The 16,619-nt window shown below is 49.8% G+C and overlaps 1 protein-coding gene across 1 annotated transcript; it reads left to right on the top strand.

The window, feature by feature from the left end:
• The first annotated feature begins 298 nt into the window (after nucleotides 1–298).
• Nucleotides 299–9,829, top strand: PCARE (photoreceptor cilium actin regulator). Its single transcript, XM_019735267.2, has 2 exons — nucleotides 299–3,978; nucleotides 9,649–9,829. The coding sequence occupies exons 1-2, from the start codon at nucleotides 299–301 to the stop codon at nucleotides 9,827–9,829; spliced, it is 3,861 nt and encodes a 1,286-aa protein (XP_019590826.2).
• Nucleotides 9,830–16,619: the final 6,790 nt, after the last annotated feature.

Here is a 16,619-nt window from a genome sequence, read left to right as displayed (position 1 = left end):
GATGGAGCAAAACACAGGTCCCTAATACACGACACTGAGGTCCTTTACAATTGCCCTGCTGCTCACTAACAGCAGAGGGTTCAAAACTTCGAACAACAGGACAACAGACAGCATGGCGGGGCCAAAGAGGTAAAGAAAGCTCGTGCTGAGTTAAGGACATTGTACCATGGACTTCAAAGGATTCTGACCTGGAAATGGCCTGGATGGACTAGTAAGACTGCCTTTTGTTCCTATTTCAGATATGATTCTCTGGAAATTATGAATCTTGTGGGTGGGAGATGACTACAAAGCTGAAATCATGGGGTGTACGCCTTCCCACAGTGGCATTGTTAGCAGCGTGGCTAAGAGTGGCATTCAGTTTTTTAAAAAGCCCAAAGCCATTCTGCCAGCAGGTCAGGGGGGCAGTGAAAGATGCTCCGTCCCTTTGCTGGTTCAAAGCTCCACCTGCTGTGACTCTGGGGGTGACTTGTCCCAGGGACAGATGCCAGCAGAAGGGCAGCCAGGTCCCAGATGGACCCAAACTATGGCCGAAGGTTGTCAGCTCACAAGAGATTCCACTGTAGGCAAAAGGAAAGATCTGGAAAAACTGATCACAGAAACCCAAACCACCGCATCCCAGCTGAACAAGTCACAAAGCCACATGGCTAAGGACATTCCATTCAAGACCCACAGGTCCCAAGGAGCAGCCTTTTCTGGGGAGAGTGATACCCAGGAGAACTTCAAATGGGAAAAGGAGCTGAAATGCCACAGGTCCGGCAATCAGGGCCATCGCAGCCAAACCAGCCTTCCTGCTCATGGGCCTGAGGGCAAAGTGGACTTTCCTGAGCCCCTGGTGAAAGCCCACCAGCACGCTTACACCTATCTGCACTCCTGCCTCTCCAAATACGAAGCAATTCTGAGCCTCACCCATCAGGCCACCCAGACCCAGGAGCTGCTGCAGCCCATGGTCAGCTGCCTGCTGCTGTGCTTTGACAAGGTCAACCAGCTCTTGGGGGAGCTGTCCAAGGACGGAGAAGTGCTCCTTCAGGAAGTTAGGGGGGATCTGGCATGGCTGTTGAGGAAAGGAGAGCCCCAGGAGCAGCCAGATCTCCTGCAGCAGCTTCTGCAATACACAGTCTGCCGGCTGCAGGTGCTGAGTGGCACCGTGGCCACACTCACCGGCGGCTTCCTGGAGGGCTCCAGCAGCTACCTCCAGGCCACCGCAGGCCGCTTGGGAGATAAGCTGAGCGTGAAGAGGGATGCGGATGAACGCCTCCTAAGGGCTCTGGGGCAGCTGGAGAGCTTGGCGAGTGGCCACAGCGACCCTGGGGTGCAGGGTCTCCCCTTGTGCTCCGAGGACAGTGGCATTGGTGCCGACACGGAGTCTGTGCCCCTGGTGGACAGGCTGGGCCAGCAAGGCAGCTGGGACTCAGGGTCGGAGCCTGTAGAATGGAAGCCAGGGACGTCACCCACAGTGGAGGCCAGGCTGTCGGGTCATACCCGGCAGCAAAGTTTGTCCTGGAGGGCTTCAGACAGAGCCCAGAACTGCCCACTCTCAAGGCCTCCTATGACAAAGGTTCAGCCAGCGGCACAGCATGAAGCAGGGAGCCCAGGTGCCTCCAGCACAGGCCCAGAAGATACTACCTCTGGGTCTCTGGGGCCGGGCAAGGGCACTCTGTGTGGCTCCTTTGGGACCAGGATCTCCGTGGAAGCGCATCTTTCTAAAGGCTACAGGTTGATGGATACTCCATCCCTCAGTGAAACAGAGAACAGCAGCACAGAGGAAGACGGTTTCCATCCAAGGCCAATGTCGTCAACTGCTGGCCCAGAAAGCCCATTCCAGCCACACCCCAGGAGGCTTAGGGGCCCCCAGGCCCAGGAAATGATTCTGAAGATGAAGGAAGCAATCAGTGAAAGGATCAAGTTCGTCCCTGTGCCCTCTGGGCTCCAGGACTGGGCTGAGGAGGAGGAGAGGCGCGCGGTCCCACCAAGACCGAGCACAGTTGGTGGAGGCAGGAGGACCCCTGAGAGGCAGAGGAGGTCCCAGTCAGAGGCGTGTCTTAAGAGCCACGTGGAGGAGACCACCCTCCAGGAGCTGCAGAGGGTCCAGCGAGACCTCAGCCAGCGGCTGGAGGCGTTCTACACCCTGGGCACACGTCGGCACGAGCGGAGCAGGGACCAGGCTCCACAGCGCAGAGCAGCCACCCTGAGGCCTGACCACTGCGGCAGGGTCGGCCCGAGCAGCGCCATCAGCAAGCTCAAGGCGTCGCTCACCAAGAACTTCAGCATCTTGCCGAGTCAGGACAAGAGCATTTTACAGAAACACAGTCCCCGCCCTGAAAGTGAATGGCCCCGGCAGGGGGAAACTGAGGGGCTTCCAAATGCCATCCCATCAGGGCAGAAGGCCAGGCAGGCTCCTGGGGCCACGGACTGTGGCGGCAGGGCTCACCCCACCAGGACGTCAGTCAAGAAACTCATTGAAACGTTCAGTCCCACTGAGAGTCTGAACACACTGCGGGAGTCTAAGGACTTTGGGTCAAGCCCTTGTCCCAGGAAGTGGGGGGTCCCCATCATGTCCCCCAGATTTCCCATTTACAGAGGGCTTGCCCCTTTGTACCCAAAGCCCCGAATTTCTCCAGCAGCGGACAGAGGATCTCTCACAGCAGGCCCAGGCTGGAGGCCCTTAGCTCCTATCTTTCCCGCTCTGCCGACAGCAGAGGCATCCAAGAATGAGGCCCTCCGCTGTGAAATGCAGGAAGACCCAGAGCACCTCCCTCCACCACCTATGGAAATCCTGATGGACAAATCATTCACTTCTCTGGAGCCCCCTGAAAGCAGCGACCTGGTAGGGAGCGCCCCCGAAAGGACCAATGTGCCGGGGCTGGGAGGGACTGGCCCTGCCCGGAGAACGTGGGCTTCCCCAAAGCTAAGAACCTGCACGAGCCCCACCCCCCTGCTGCCCAGCAGGAGCCCTGCCACCTCCACCAGGCCCCACTGCACAGGGCCAGGGAGCAGCAAGAATAGCTGCAATCCTGGAAAGCTTCCCCTGGACCTCAACCACCTGCCAGCAACCAGCCGAAACACAGAGGGGGAGGGTGGCAGGGCTCAGAGTCAGTCACAAGCAGACCGGGTCACAAGCGTCTCCAAGCAGCCCCAGAAGGCAATCCCTTGGCACCACGCCAGCCACACGTCTAGGCAGAATGGGACCCTGGAACCCAGCCTGCCCAGGCCAATTCGGGGGTCACATTCTCCCGAGGCCCCAAGGCAAAGCCAGGTGAGAAGCCCACAGCTGGTCAAGAAGACTTCCCCCACAAGGGCACACTGGACACCCAGAGCAGACAAGAGGCACTCAAGCCTGCCCTCCTCTCACAGACCTGCCCAGCCAAGCGGTCCCTCTTTGCATGGGTCCCCCAGCCCAACACTTAGCCCCGTGATGAGCCCCAGGACACTAAGCCCCCCAACAGTGAAGAAAGGAGCTTCCTCGCCACCCCAGCACAAGCTGCCCAGCCCTGTCCCAGAGAGCCCACCCGCTCAGCACGAGGCCTCCAGCCCCCCTACCCAGTGCACAGAAGCAAGTTCACCTGCCTCTGGCCCTTCCCCATCTCCCCCAGTATCCCCACCTCAGGGGCACAAGGAAACAAGAGATTCTGAAGACATTCAGGCAGCCACCACCAAAGCATCTGGGAACACAGGTTCCATATTCTGCCCAGCCACCTCCTCCCTGTTTGAAGCTAAATCGCCATGCTCAACAACTCACCCACTCACCCCATCGCTGGCACCTGAAGCGGGAGGCCCTCGTGAGACCCCTACAAGGTGCTGGAGGAGCAGCTCAGGAGCACGACCAAGGGTGGGCTCCCAGCGGGGACAGGTCCTGTGTGCCCTCAACCCTCAGCCCTTCATCAGAAGGGCAGCTTCTGACCGCCAGCCGGGAATCCACCTCCGACTGCCTGTGCCAGGTGCCTCCAGCAACGCTTGTGAACCCCAGCTTGGCCCGAGCAGGTAAGGAAAGTCCTTGTGCCCTCAGGTGCCCTCAGTGATTGTAATAGAGCTGAGGGGTCCTTCGGATCACCTGGCTCAGTAGCTTTCAAACTGCTCCAAGGGAAGAGGTGGTTGGAAAAAGGATCTAGGAGTATCCAGCACCCCCCCACACCGCTCCCCCAAACCCAGAACAACTGTGTTCATCTGCCACTCATTTCAAGTTCCGAGAAAGATTTTAATTGAAAAGAGGTTCTGCTGTATTAAAAATAAAGTTTAAAACAGCCAAGTTAGTCCAACCACACAAGCCCCTTTATTTTACAGGGAAACTGAGATAAAGTGACTGGCACACACACACCCCACTCCCCCCAGTTGAGTCACCGTCACCCTATCTAGAACCAGCAGCCTGGCTTCTGTCCTTCTTGGCTTACTGCAGTAGACCAGCATCTAGGCGCGAGGTTCTCAAACGTGGCGGTCCCAGGGCTCCTTTACACGCTTAAAAATGACTGAGAACCCAAAAGAGCCTTTGTGTATAGGGGTTGCATCTATCATTTTTTACTGTATTTAAAATTAAGGAATGTTTGAAATATTTATTAATTAATTTTTAAATGACCCTATTATATGTTAACATAAATAATGCGTTCTTATGAAATTTAACTATATTTCCTGCAACAACAAAATTTTAGTGAAAAGAGTGGCACTGTCTTACATTTTTGCCAATCTCTTTTGTCTGTGGCTTCACAGAAAGACAGCTGGATTCTCAGATCTGCTTCTGCAGTCTGTTGTGATATCACACATCGTGTGCACAGGAAAACTCCACGTTATATTCATGAAAGAATGAGTAAAAAAAGCAAATAAGACCTTAGTGTTATTATGAAAGTAGTTTTGACCTCATAGAACCCCTGAAAGTGTTTCGGGGACACCTAGGGGACATGCCTTGGGAATGGCTGGTCCTAGAGTACGGAATATCCCCCAAGGACCAGCCTCCACTCCTCATCCAATCCAGCCCCATCTCCACCTCTCCCTTTAGAGATGTGGAGAGAAGGAATGGGACTCTTTGTGAGCACTGAGCAGCAGTACCCAGGTGGCAGCGTTGCCATCCTCACCCTTGGCCGACTGAGTTACAAGTGTGCTTTCTCACGACGGCAACTGACTTGCTTGGCATTGGCCCAGCCACGCAGACAGACAGGCCCGGGCACACGGCTGCCATGGGCCAGGAGCACAGTGCACCAGCCTGTCTGAGCATCGAAAGGACTCGTATGCTCAAGTGGTTATTTTACAGAATAAATGGAGAAATGTGTCAATTGTGGCATGGGGCGGGGAATGTAAATCCTATTAGAGAGAAACTCTTATAGATGTGTCTCGATATCAGAGTAGACAGAGTTCAACCAGCATCCGTCCTTGCTCTCTTTGCATTGCCTACCATTGTGTAAATCAGCTGTTAATTTCTGCCAGAGTGACACATGTTACAGACGTAATCTGTTGAGGCATAAATAGTAATTTTTTTTTTACAAAGTACTCAGCAGTCGATTTTAAATAAAGATATTATCTGGGGAAAGTTGTGCATGATTGTAGTTATATAACCTTCCCCAGCCACTTGAAAGAAATGAAGTATTGATTATTTTTGCAAGAATCTTAATGTAACACGGCTCTTTTCTTAAATCTGAAATGAGCTTCCTACAGAACAGTGTCTTTCATCTGAGAACCTCTATAAATGTTAATGCATTATGCCTCACGCTAGCCACTTATTCAGTTATTAGATTTCTAAAACTGTGCCCTTCAGGAGAAGAGCTGGAGAGAACAGGGACAATAAAACGGCATTAATTAAAAACACTAACATTTTAAAACAGCAGGAGCAATAATAAAGCAACATAAAATTGTTCAAGAAGAAAATAATGCCCTTCTCTCAGGCTTTTCCTCAGAAGAGGGCACCCTAAAATGTTGTTTTATGTCCTGAATCTTAGTACTTGGAGAGATTGGAGTGGGGGTAGGGGGAGTACTTGTAGCTTGAAAGAGGATTCTTAAACAGGAGCTTTCCCCAAGGTCATGTGGAAGGTCACAAAATGATTCTCACCCATTCCCCCATCTCTTGGTAAGACCACTCCTCTGAGCCATTCCCAACTGTGAAACTGCACACGTGATGGATGTGATGGGAAAATGCTCATTCCCTACTCCCCACCCCTCACTCAACTCTGTAAAGTTGCCATCTAGGAGCAGAGGCAGGTCCGCCGTAAGAGCACTGAGCATTTTTCTACTCTGTAGATCACAAGCATTTTTTTCTGCCCTCCTGCATACAGGAAACCATACCAGGGAACTATTCATGCAATAAGCCAACAAGCCGGTGCCAGAGAGCCAGAAACTGCTCAGAACAGGCTGTTTCCCCAGGCAAGGACACAAGTCGTATCTTGCAGCAAAGGCAGGCTTGCAGCACGAACGGGCCTGCAGCTGGATGACCACTTCTGGTCCTCCATGCTAGGCACAAGCCCCTCTTATAGGAAAAATGGTGATGTTTATATCCTCCAGATCATGGGGCCCAGAGGATGGGGAACAGTCCATTGAGGCTTATGCAGGAAGCTCAGTTACTGAGTTTCAACAGTTATTTATTTCTGTGTTGAACGCCCTGGTAGACGTGCCAGTCTCTAGGTCTTGGCATGCTGCAGCACTGTGAGCATTCAAGAAGAGTCCAGATTTTCCCCCCTAAATGCAGTGCTTTCAGTCTTTGCTAGCACCAGACTTCCCAGGAAGGGGCTCTCTGCAGAACCTTCCCCCCCATTTCCTGGAACAGGCTACCTGGGCAGCCTGCCCCCTAAATGGCAACCAGGAAAATCGACCTCCTAGCCTGAGCTTCATGCAGATGTGAAACCTGGTTGAGGTTGGGAAAGACACAGTTCTAAGACCAAATCATTAATCAGACTTTGCAGTGAGCCTCCACTGACACTACATGTCACAGCCTCTCCTCTGGACATGTCCTGTCCATGCCTGCCAGCTGCTCCAATCAGAGAACAGCAAAGGGTCATGGAGGAAGTACATCCGGCATTTGCCTTCCCCTGTTCCAGGGGCACGGGGAAAAGTAAGGTGGGAGCTGTGCCCATAAATCACACTGGGTCCTGCAGGGACCTGTGATGGGGCCAGAGTCCAACATGGATGAGACTGGCTCTAAGTACCACAGTAGGTGGGTCCCTTACTGCCTGAAAAGCATGTGTGCCAGGTGTGACAATTAAGTTCGTGAACTCATCCTAAAACAAGTGCTACATACCTCATAGCTGAATATCACTATGGTCACCTTCGAAGTACTTCCCTTGGGAAGCTATGCACCGATGACAGTGCCTAGTCCACCCTTCAAAGCCATTTTTGAACTCTTTTTCTGGAATGGCCAGCAGAGCTGTCGTATTACCCTTGATGTCCTGAATGTCAAAATGTCTTCCTTTCAATATTTCCTTTATCTTTGGGTAAAGAAAGAAGTCATTGGGGGCCAGATCAGGTGAGTAGGGAGGGTGCTCCAATACAGCTTTTTGTTTACTGGCTAAAAACTCCCTCACAGACAGTGCCGTGTGAGCTGGTGCATTGTTGTGATGCAAGAGCCATGAATTGCTGGCAAAAAGTTCAAGTCATTTTTGTCTAACTTTTTCACGCAGCCTTTTCAGCACTTCCAAATAGTAAACTTGGTTAACTGTTTGTCCAGTTGGTACAAATTCATAATGAATAATCCCTCTGATATCAAAAAAGATTAACAACATCGTTTTGACTCTTGATTTTGACTGATGGAACTTTTTTGGTCATGGAGAATTGGCTGACTTCCATTGTGCACTTTGATGCTTTATTTCAGGGTTGTATTGGTACACCCATGTTTCATCACGAGTGATAACATGGCCCAAAACATCGTCTTGCCTCTCCAGAAGGTCTTGGCAAACTTCGACTCTCTTTTGCTTTTGTTCATCCATGAGCTCCTTCGGGACCATTTTTGCACACACCTTTCTCCTGCCAAGATTTTCAGTTAAGAGTTTCTGAACTGTTTATCGATGTTTACTTGATCTGCTATGCTTCTCACAGTCATCCGATGATTTTGCTGTACAATTCAACGAATTTTTGTAATGTTTTTGTCAGTTCTGCTCGTTACTCGTCTCTTCATCAGTGATGCGTTCTCTCCCCTCAGAAACACATTTAACCCATTTGTACACAGCTGTTGTCTTCATGGCATTATCCCCATAAACTTGGACTAACATGTCCCTGATTTCACTTCCACTCTTGCCAAGTTTAACAAGAAATGTAATGTTTGTTCATTGGTTTAATTCAAACTCAGACATTCTCGCAACGGCACACACAAACATGCAACAACAGTAAGGAGCACCACTCAGCAAGACACCGCCACACGTCGACACGAATACAGCTCCTGAGACACTGATACACCAAGGTTATGAAACCTCACCGAGCTGTTTGTACAGTGCTGCCAACGTAAGAGCACGGTGGAAAGTTCGAGAACTTAATTGTCAGACCTCATATATGTGAGTCTTAGTGCCACCCCATCTCACTCCCCCATTCCTGTTACAGTAGAGCTCACGGAATCGTCAAGAACATGCTGTGACAGGCAGGGAGAAGGGCCTTCTGGTCTGTGCATGTGGGGAGCTGGGTCTAGTCCTGACCCTAATGTGATTGATTGACACACTCTGACCTTGAGGGGCCCACCTGCAACATGACAGGGTGGTCTTGAGGGTCCTTTCTAGGTGTGACATCCTAGTCATGCTACAAAGCAGCACCAGAGTGACAGCTAGCCATTTGTTGAGCGCTTTCACACGCTAGTTAACATGTTTTGAGTTATACATGCTTCATCCAATACTGATATTTTTGAGTGCCCTATAAGATGGGTACTAGTATTAGCTCCACTTTGCAAAGAAGGAAACTGAGAATCAGAGAGATTAACTAACATGTACAGATCACATAGCTGGTGAGTGGAAGAGCCAGGACTTGAACCCAGACAGCCAGACCCCAACCTCCGCGCGGCAACTGTAAGGCTAGCCTGCCAGCACACGCCAGTGTGGCCTTCTGAGCTGGTCCCCCTTTGGGGCCAGACTTGCGCCATGCTTGTGACCACCCTCCACTCTGTATTCCCAACGCATGCTAGGTGTCCCTCCCCACTCAAAGCCCTTCTCACGGCGTGACTCAGCGGTGGAAAAGGTCTGTTATACCCAAATAAATGCCAGGCCTGGGCCAAGCACTTTCCAGTTTAATCCATTCAGGAAGAGGGTGGCAACAAAGCAGGGCAGGTTTTGTGTGGGGTTTTTTTTTTTTCTGTTATTGTTGGTGTTGTTTTTCGTTCAACTAGCTGAGCCTAGCCTTTTATTAAAAAAACAAGTGCTTTAAAAACAAACACAAAATAAAGGCCTAGCTCCCAGAGCTCCTGAGGGAGTGGCTTTGTTCAAAGCAGCAGGATCCTGGGGGTGAGAAGAACAGGATTCAACCTGTCTGCCAAAAAGCCAGGAGCTTGGCTCCCATGGCGCCCAGCCACAGCAAGCACGCAGCAGGACAGCACCAGTCAGGCAAGCCTGGTACAAAAAGGCAGAGGCCTGGCACCAGGGTCCACCAGGCCTGTGGGAAGGACAGACCAGGAGGGACAGAGAGTCAGGATGGAGAGTGGGGGAGGGGCTCAGAGGAACAGCAGAGGAGTCTTTGATCTGTATCTGTCCTTTCTCCCAGCAGCAGCAGTGAGGAGAGCCCCAAGAAGGACACAGAGCCATGGAGCAGCCCCTGTGCCCCAGAACTGAAGGGCTGCAGCAGAGGTGCACCTGCCCCAGAGCTCTGTGTGCTGGGCCACGGGCTGCAACGGGAGGACAGCCCTGGCCGCACCCAGGACAAGCCCCAGCGGAAAGAAGTAGCCTGACAGACCGGCGAACACAGCCATACTGATGCCAGTCGCCCCAGAAGGCAAAGGGTGACAACCAAGCGTCAGGCTGGCCCACAGATGGTGGGCCAACCAAACTCCTCCTGAGGTGTCCAAGAAGGACCTGGAAGCTGCACTGCCCAGCAGGTCTGCTGAATTCTAAACAATCCTGTCTAGAGTCCCAGCTCCAGGTTTGCCTTGGGATTCAAAGATTAACTACAACTTTGGACCCCACAATGACACTGTTTAATCCTTCAAGTAAGAGCCTTAATTTAGGGGGGAAATGTGTTTATTGCTTGCTTGATGGATCAGGTGTCTTACCTGGTTTACCTCCGTGAAATCATTTCATCCTCACAACAAACAAAGCAGATAGCATTCTTCTGGGTTTGCAGGTAAGAAAACCAAAGCTCCCTCCCACCAGCGACTTGCCTGAGCTCACACAGCTAGGAAGAGAACAGAGCAAGACTTTGAACAGGTGTGCCAGCACTGGAACCTATTGTCTTCTGTTACATTTGATTGCCCACGAGTGTTCCATCACTCCAGGTGCCTAAAGCACACAGTCGCACAAATGGTTGGAAAGCTTTGTTTTTCTAAGGTTAAATACTGGTACAACATTCAAGACCCGAGGGAGAGCTTTGTGTAAAAGCTGATTGCTCCAGAGATAAGAAGGCTGAAGTGGAATTAAGACACACAATCCCACCCACCCTCAGCTCAGCACCAAAGCCCTAGATGCAAAGCTTCAAGCCCACTCCTACAGCCATGCCACCTCTCAGGCTGTATGTCTCAGAGGTGCGTCTCCAATGCTCTGCCCTACACGTGCACATGCCTCTCAGACTGAGTGGGCACGCATGACCCAGCCTCCCAAACAAGGCAGCCTGTTCTCCATGCCCCATGGGGTCTGGAGCTCAGGAAGACGTGCGCGTAAGGTGCATGCATGCATACATGTGCCATCTCCCCCAGGGGCTTCTTGGCCAACTTTATCCAGGTCACCTGCAGAACTTCTGCTGGAGTTGAAGTGAAGAATGAATGGTGGGTCATTCCTGCCAAAAACAGGCTTCTGACAAGGACCTAGATATTTGGTGCAGATCTTAGAATTTTTCCATTGAAGGCTGTGGAGTGCTTTCCATTTAGAAAAGAATTTGCAGTAATTGGGTGATTCAATGCCAGCTCAGTGGGTTGTCACAAGACAAGAATTCTCACCGACAGGGTACAGCTAAGAGGAAACCCTCCAGATCTGCTGCAAAGCTGATTTCTTAAGTTTGGCAAAATTATAGACTTCAAGTCCTTTCTTGTTGAAACAGATCATGACTCAAGAACATGTTAAACTGCATCCTGGGGACTAAGCTACCTCCTCCGGGGTCGGCCATGAGTCCAAGTCAATGAATCCCACCTTTACTTGTCCAGTTATTAAAATAGGGGTGAAAGGAACATCTCTTCAAAGGCACTCAAGGAACAGTGATTAAATTCCCAAGACGGGCCACAACTCCCCACACACACACACATACACACACACACTGAGAAATGTCTGCACACCCAGCCGTATGCTCACAGTTGCTATGTAACTGCACTAATCGTCAGAGCAGAGCTCAGGCAGCAGCAGGGCCGGTTCTGGGGCCCTGCTACACCCTTGGGCAGGGGGGTGGACCCTGGGAACCGCCTGGGCTGCAGGAAATGGGGTAAACCCAGCTGCCCAGGCAGGGCAGGGCTGAGGTAGGTGTGTGAGAACAGTAGGTTTAGGAAACTGCTTGATATAGAGCCTCTCAGTCTCCCTACACGGTTAGGCCTGCAGCGTGGGTAGCAGGGTGGGGGAGGGGTGGGGTGCTGGGCAGGCTGGGCACTGAGCTGAGCACACAGGAAGCAAGCAACGTGGGAGACCCAGCTCGCAGGCAAAAGGACTGGTCAGAAAGTGGACCCTGCCCTGGGCTATGGTTTAGGGGTGGGCTTCCTGGAGGTCTGAAGAAACAAAGCAGAACTCCCGCTGCAGGGAGACTGGACAGGGACACAGTTGGTGACACTGGGAAACAGCGTGGGGACGTAACCACAGGGATGATAAATTCTAGTAACTGGAACCAGGGTAGAAGCAGGAGTCAGGTCCACACGAAGGGGAAGTGAGGCTGAGCCTCCAGCCCTGACTCCCCCTTAAAGGGCCTCATCTTAGAGGTTTGGAGCTGGCTTGAGTGTGTAGGGGGCTGAGTGCACCCAGCTGCAGCGATGGAAGCTAGAGATGGGCAACTGGGAGCCAGGCAGCCTATTAGGTCATGGAGGGGTCAGCATCAGAGAGAACACCCTGGAGGAGTCTGGAGTGAACCACTGCTGCCCTCCATGAGTGTGCCTGGCAGGAGCCACTCTGAGACCAAGGGTTGCCCCTCCCCCAAGCTAGGCGGGTAAGCAGCAGCCAGCACCCACCCCTCCTATGCTACAAGCAGCAGTGGATGGAGACAGGGCGTCCAGGATTCATGCCATCAGCCGTGCCGCAGTGCGTGACTCCTCATCGCTCTGCATTTACTGAGCACCTACTTCTGCGAGGACAGTGCTGGTCTCTGCCATGTCTCCCATGTGTGATGTAATGAGGGCGCCAAAGGTCTCCAGGCTCAGGCAGCAAAGACAACTCGCTCCTGTAGACATCATGTTGCCCCATGACCCAGAGGCTTCAAGAATCCCAAGTCAGTTTACCTGGGGCAGATGCGGAGGGGTTGCTAAGGCCAAGGGCCTGGGTGTCAAAGAAGATCAAAGGTGAAGCGGTGCCAAGCTGGCAGAGGAGCAGACGGTCAAAGATACGCTTTTATGGTTATCAACTGCCAGATTTGGATCCCAACTGCCAGAGGTAGCCCAAATTATTTGTGCATTAGCCTTTGTACAAAAGAAAATAAATTTGCCACAACAGACCAGTTGTGTGGCATAAGGTCAGTTTCCCATCTCCTGGAGACCAGGCCTTCCTTTTCCCAAACCCACGTTTTAGGTTCTGCCTTGGACAGCACTGCTGGTGGCCCGCAGGGAAGCCCAATTCCGCAGCTTCTCAGAGGGATCACTCGTACGGACCCAAGAACCTCATCCTTGCTCAAGGGAGAAGGGAGGTTTTTGTTTTGTTCTGTCTTTTTAAGTTAATTAAGCCAATAGACCCAACCATCGAGGACTCAAGAGTCTGCTTTTGCTTCACAGGATTAGAAAACAAGAAGGAATGTTGGGTATAAAGACAAAAGTGAGCTCACCACAGGAGATCCATTTAAGGGGTACATATTACACCCATATTCTTATTTGTGCCAACTCTTGTCCATGGAAAACCCCAGAGCCGTGAAGAGGGAGGTGTTCAGTCGGCCCTTTAGCCAACATATTAGTTACATAGCAAATAGTTCAGCCCCAGGGGGAAAACACAATTTTCTGGTTCGATCAAAAGGATTCAGGGAAGAAAAAAAAGCAAATATAATATTCTGATGGAACAGTGATAGCTTTTTGGAGGTATAAATACAATCTTCAAGATGAACTGTAACCTCCCTCCACAGCGTGGGTCTGAGGGGTTGTATACTACCGGGGGTGCCAAAAAAATGTATACAAGTGGACACTTTGGTCAATGTTGCTCAAGCAGTAGTTCGCCATAATCAGAAGTGTCTGGACGCTGATGGTAACCACTTTGAGCACCTCTGGTCATTGCAGAAGTCAAACATGACTTGTATTCATCTTTTGTTATCAGTATATATTGAGTATTACAACTTTAATCGTTTTTTCCTTTCTTAAAATGTATATACATTTTTTTTGTCACCCTCTGTATAAGCAGTATCTATTTTCCTTCCTCATATCATATACCCAGTTCAGAACCTAACATAATCCATGTTGATAAAAAGTTCAGGGAAAATAGATCAAAGACTTTTCTTTCATTATGAAGAGCTTACGTGTGACAAGACTTGCCTCATAAACCCTACAACATTAATGAAAGGGATTTTGACACGTTACTTTTTTCTAAAACAAACCAGTGTTTTGCACGTATCAGGGGAGATGGTGCAGTGAATTGTATGTGAATTGTCAGTTGATCACTTGGTTGGTCAATTACAAGCTGCCAACACTCACTCCATCTTCCAAAAGAAAGCTTTTCAAAGATAACACATGTGTCAAGTAGCCCCCACATCAAAAATTCTGTTAAACTGCCACGAAGTCCATGTGTTTGGAGCCTATAGTAACAAAACCTGCTGTATTGTGCTGTGTTTTACTCCCTGTGCCTACCTGAAGTTTAAATAAAGCCCCATGAATCCATCCAGACATTTTTATGCAATGTAATTAAAGAAGCATTACCCACGCAGAGAAGCAAACAGCTAATTCGCTCAGCATGCGAATTCACTTTTATGGAGGGCCCAGGACACTGCTGGCTTGACTTACACTCATGGGTTTCAGAAAGTAGCCTAACTGATAGTCTGTGGGCCCTGTATCAGGTGACTATAGAACTCACCTGACCTAGGAGCCCGGGTTCTGAATGCAGTCACTGAGAAGAGTGCATGAGTCAACAACCTGTTTGGGCAAGAATGATGGCGCTAGCAGGATTCAGGTAATGCCCACAGACAAACCTGGTGGACCTGCGTTAGAGGAAGAAGAAAGAAAGGAGGCATACAAGGAGAAAGAAGAAGGGATGCAGCATATGTGACGGGTACTCTCAGAAACCAGAGTTAGAATTAGGACCCAGGCGCTGGGGTCCAACACGTCCATCAGCCCCTCTGTCACCTGGCTTCCTTCCTAACCCATCTTCTGAGCCACCTTGGGGAACTGGACTCACAATCCCTCTGCCATTTTTGTTTTTCATGTTCATCGCTGTCTTCTTTGTACCTCAAGACTGTGGTTAAGGAAAGAACTCAGTACCACATCCCCTTCCTTTCAGATCTGCCCTTTGTTTCTTGGAAAAAGTTAAAAACAGCTGCCAAACTCAGCTAGAATTGACTTCCACCTCCAAAGGATTCCATGTCTTTCAAAGTGGAAAGACATTAAAACATTTTGCTTGCGACCGCAACTACACTTGTCAAGTAGTTCAAATAGAAAAAGCAAATTAAGCTTTGGAATCCCCCATTTATCCCCATGCTGAGTCGTGGGTGATCTGTCCCTCAGATGGTGTGAATGATTTTAGTTCCTCTGAACAACAGGCTTTACTGGAAAGAGGCCGGAGTTAAAAGTTACAACTTTTCTTTGTATGCAACACTACTTTTTCAAAATACAATTATCTACGTTATTTTACTAAATCAATCATTAAAAAGGATTTATGAACACAGCAAGTATTTTGTCGATTCCTTTTACAAATTAAAAAACAAAAGTAAGCCAAGAAATGGCTTGCTGCAAAGACACATTGCCAACAAGTGGCAGAACAGGTCCCCTCGCCCCTGGCCAGCCTTGGTTCTAACACCTTCTGAGAGCAGATTACTGGGGGGTGGGGGTGGGAGCAACACGAGAAGCCATAGGAGAAGATACCACAACCTTCTGTGGAAGAAATCCTCAGTTTTCTCCAACATTTGCAAATAGGAAATTATCTTTCATATCTAGCCCAAGTCCAGTTGTCGTTTTAGCCATTCCCGTTAAACTAACTTGGATGGAAACTCAAAACAAAATATCCAAGAGAATTTTTAAAATTAATAATCCCCTTTACGTACCTTAACACTCCTCATCCCTCCCACATACACACATATAAAACAATTTTTAAGAAAGAAAATCTTAAAAAAAAAAAAAAAAGAAAGAAAGAAAGTCTTTTCCAAAAATCTTTGTTCCTCATTGTCATGACCCCCCAAAGTGGGTTTCCAGGTGAAAGCCATCACAGGAGCGGGTGACACTTCAGGAGACAATGGCTACACTTTATTTCCAGAGCCCCAAAGCGGTAAAAACCAGTGGACGAGACAAAAAGGATATATAGACCCTGGGAAACAGATTGCCTTCAAGAAAATTATTTATCTAGCTTGTTTTTCTCCTTTGGAAGGAGACAGGATTGGTTGTGTTTACAAAACCTGGGGAGTTTTTAAAGCTATTGTTTAGTTAATGGCTTCTGACACCAGCTGCAGAGGTGCTGGATAACTTTCTGGATGTAAAAATTCTCCAGAAGAACCCAAGGTGACACTAATAACAGCTGTCAACCCACACAGAGGTAATTATAAAGCCCGTGATTAAAACAAAGTAAAACCTTCAAATGTTAATAGCCTTCTTCACTAAAACACCAGGTGACAGGATACAGAGAAGCCATAACGCCCCCTAAATAAGCCCCAATAACGACAAGGACCAAACTAGAACCCCTGAGTGTCCCTGACTCAGAAACACCCACCTGGTAGCAACCCATGCACAGTGGGTGACGAGGATGCCCTGTCTGTCTGCCCAAGGGACTCCTGGAGACCAGCTGGGAACAGACAACAGTTAGGGCACTGCTTCTCCAACCTGCCTGAGCTTAGGAATCCCCGGACTGCTTGATAATTTGCAGACCTTTACACCCCTCATTCCAGGAAAGGATCTACAGCTGAGACTAGGAATCTGAATTTTTAACCAACACCCATCCCTGTCTTCCTCCCTCTTCCCCAAGTAATTGTTTCCATCAGCGTGTTTGGGAACTAGTGGTTTAGGAAAGCTGACTCCCAGGTGTGGGAACCGAACAACCACTGAGAGCACTGAGTCTGTGGAAGAGGTTCTTGACCTTGAGGGTATGTAAGAATCACAGAGGGTTCTGATTCAGTAGGTCTAGAGTATGGCCCGGGAGTCTGTACTTTAACAAACACCAGGGGTGCTGCTCTTGCCAACAGGCCACAGTCTGCTCTGCGCCTATATCTTTCCCATGCCAACA

This window comes from Rhinolophus sinicus, linkage group LG05 (assembly GCF_036562045.2).
Source record: "Rhinolophus sinicus isolate RSC01 linkage group LG05, ASM3656204v1, whole genome shotgun sequence".
Taxonomy (NCBI): Eukaryota; Metazoa; Chordata; class Mammalia; order Chiroptera; family Rhinolophidae; genus Rhinolophus; species Rhinolophus sinicus.
This window is presented reverse-complemented; position numbering and strand designations above follow the sequence as displayed.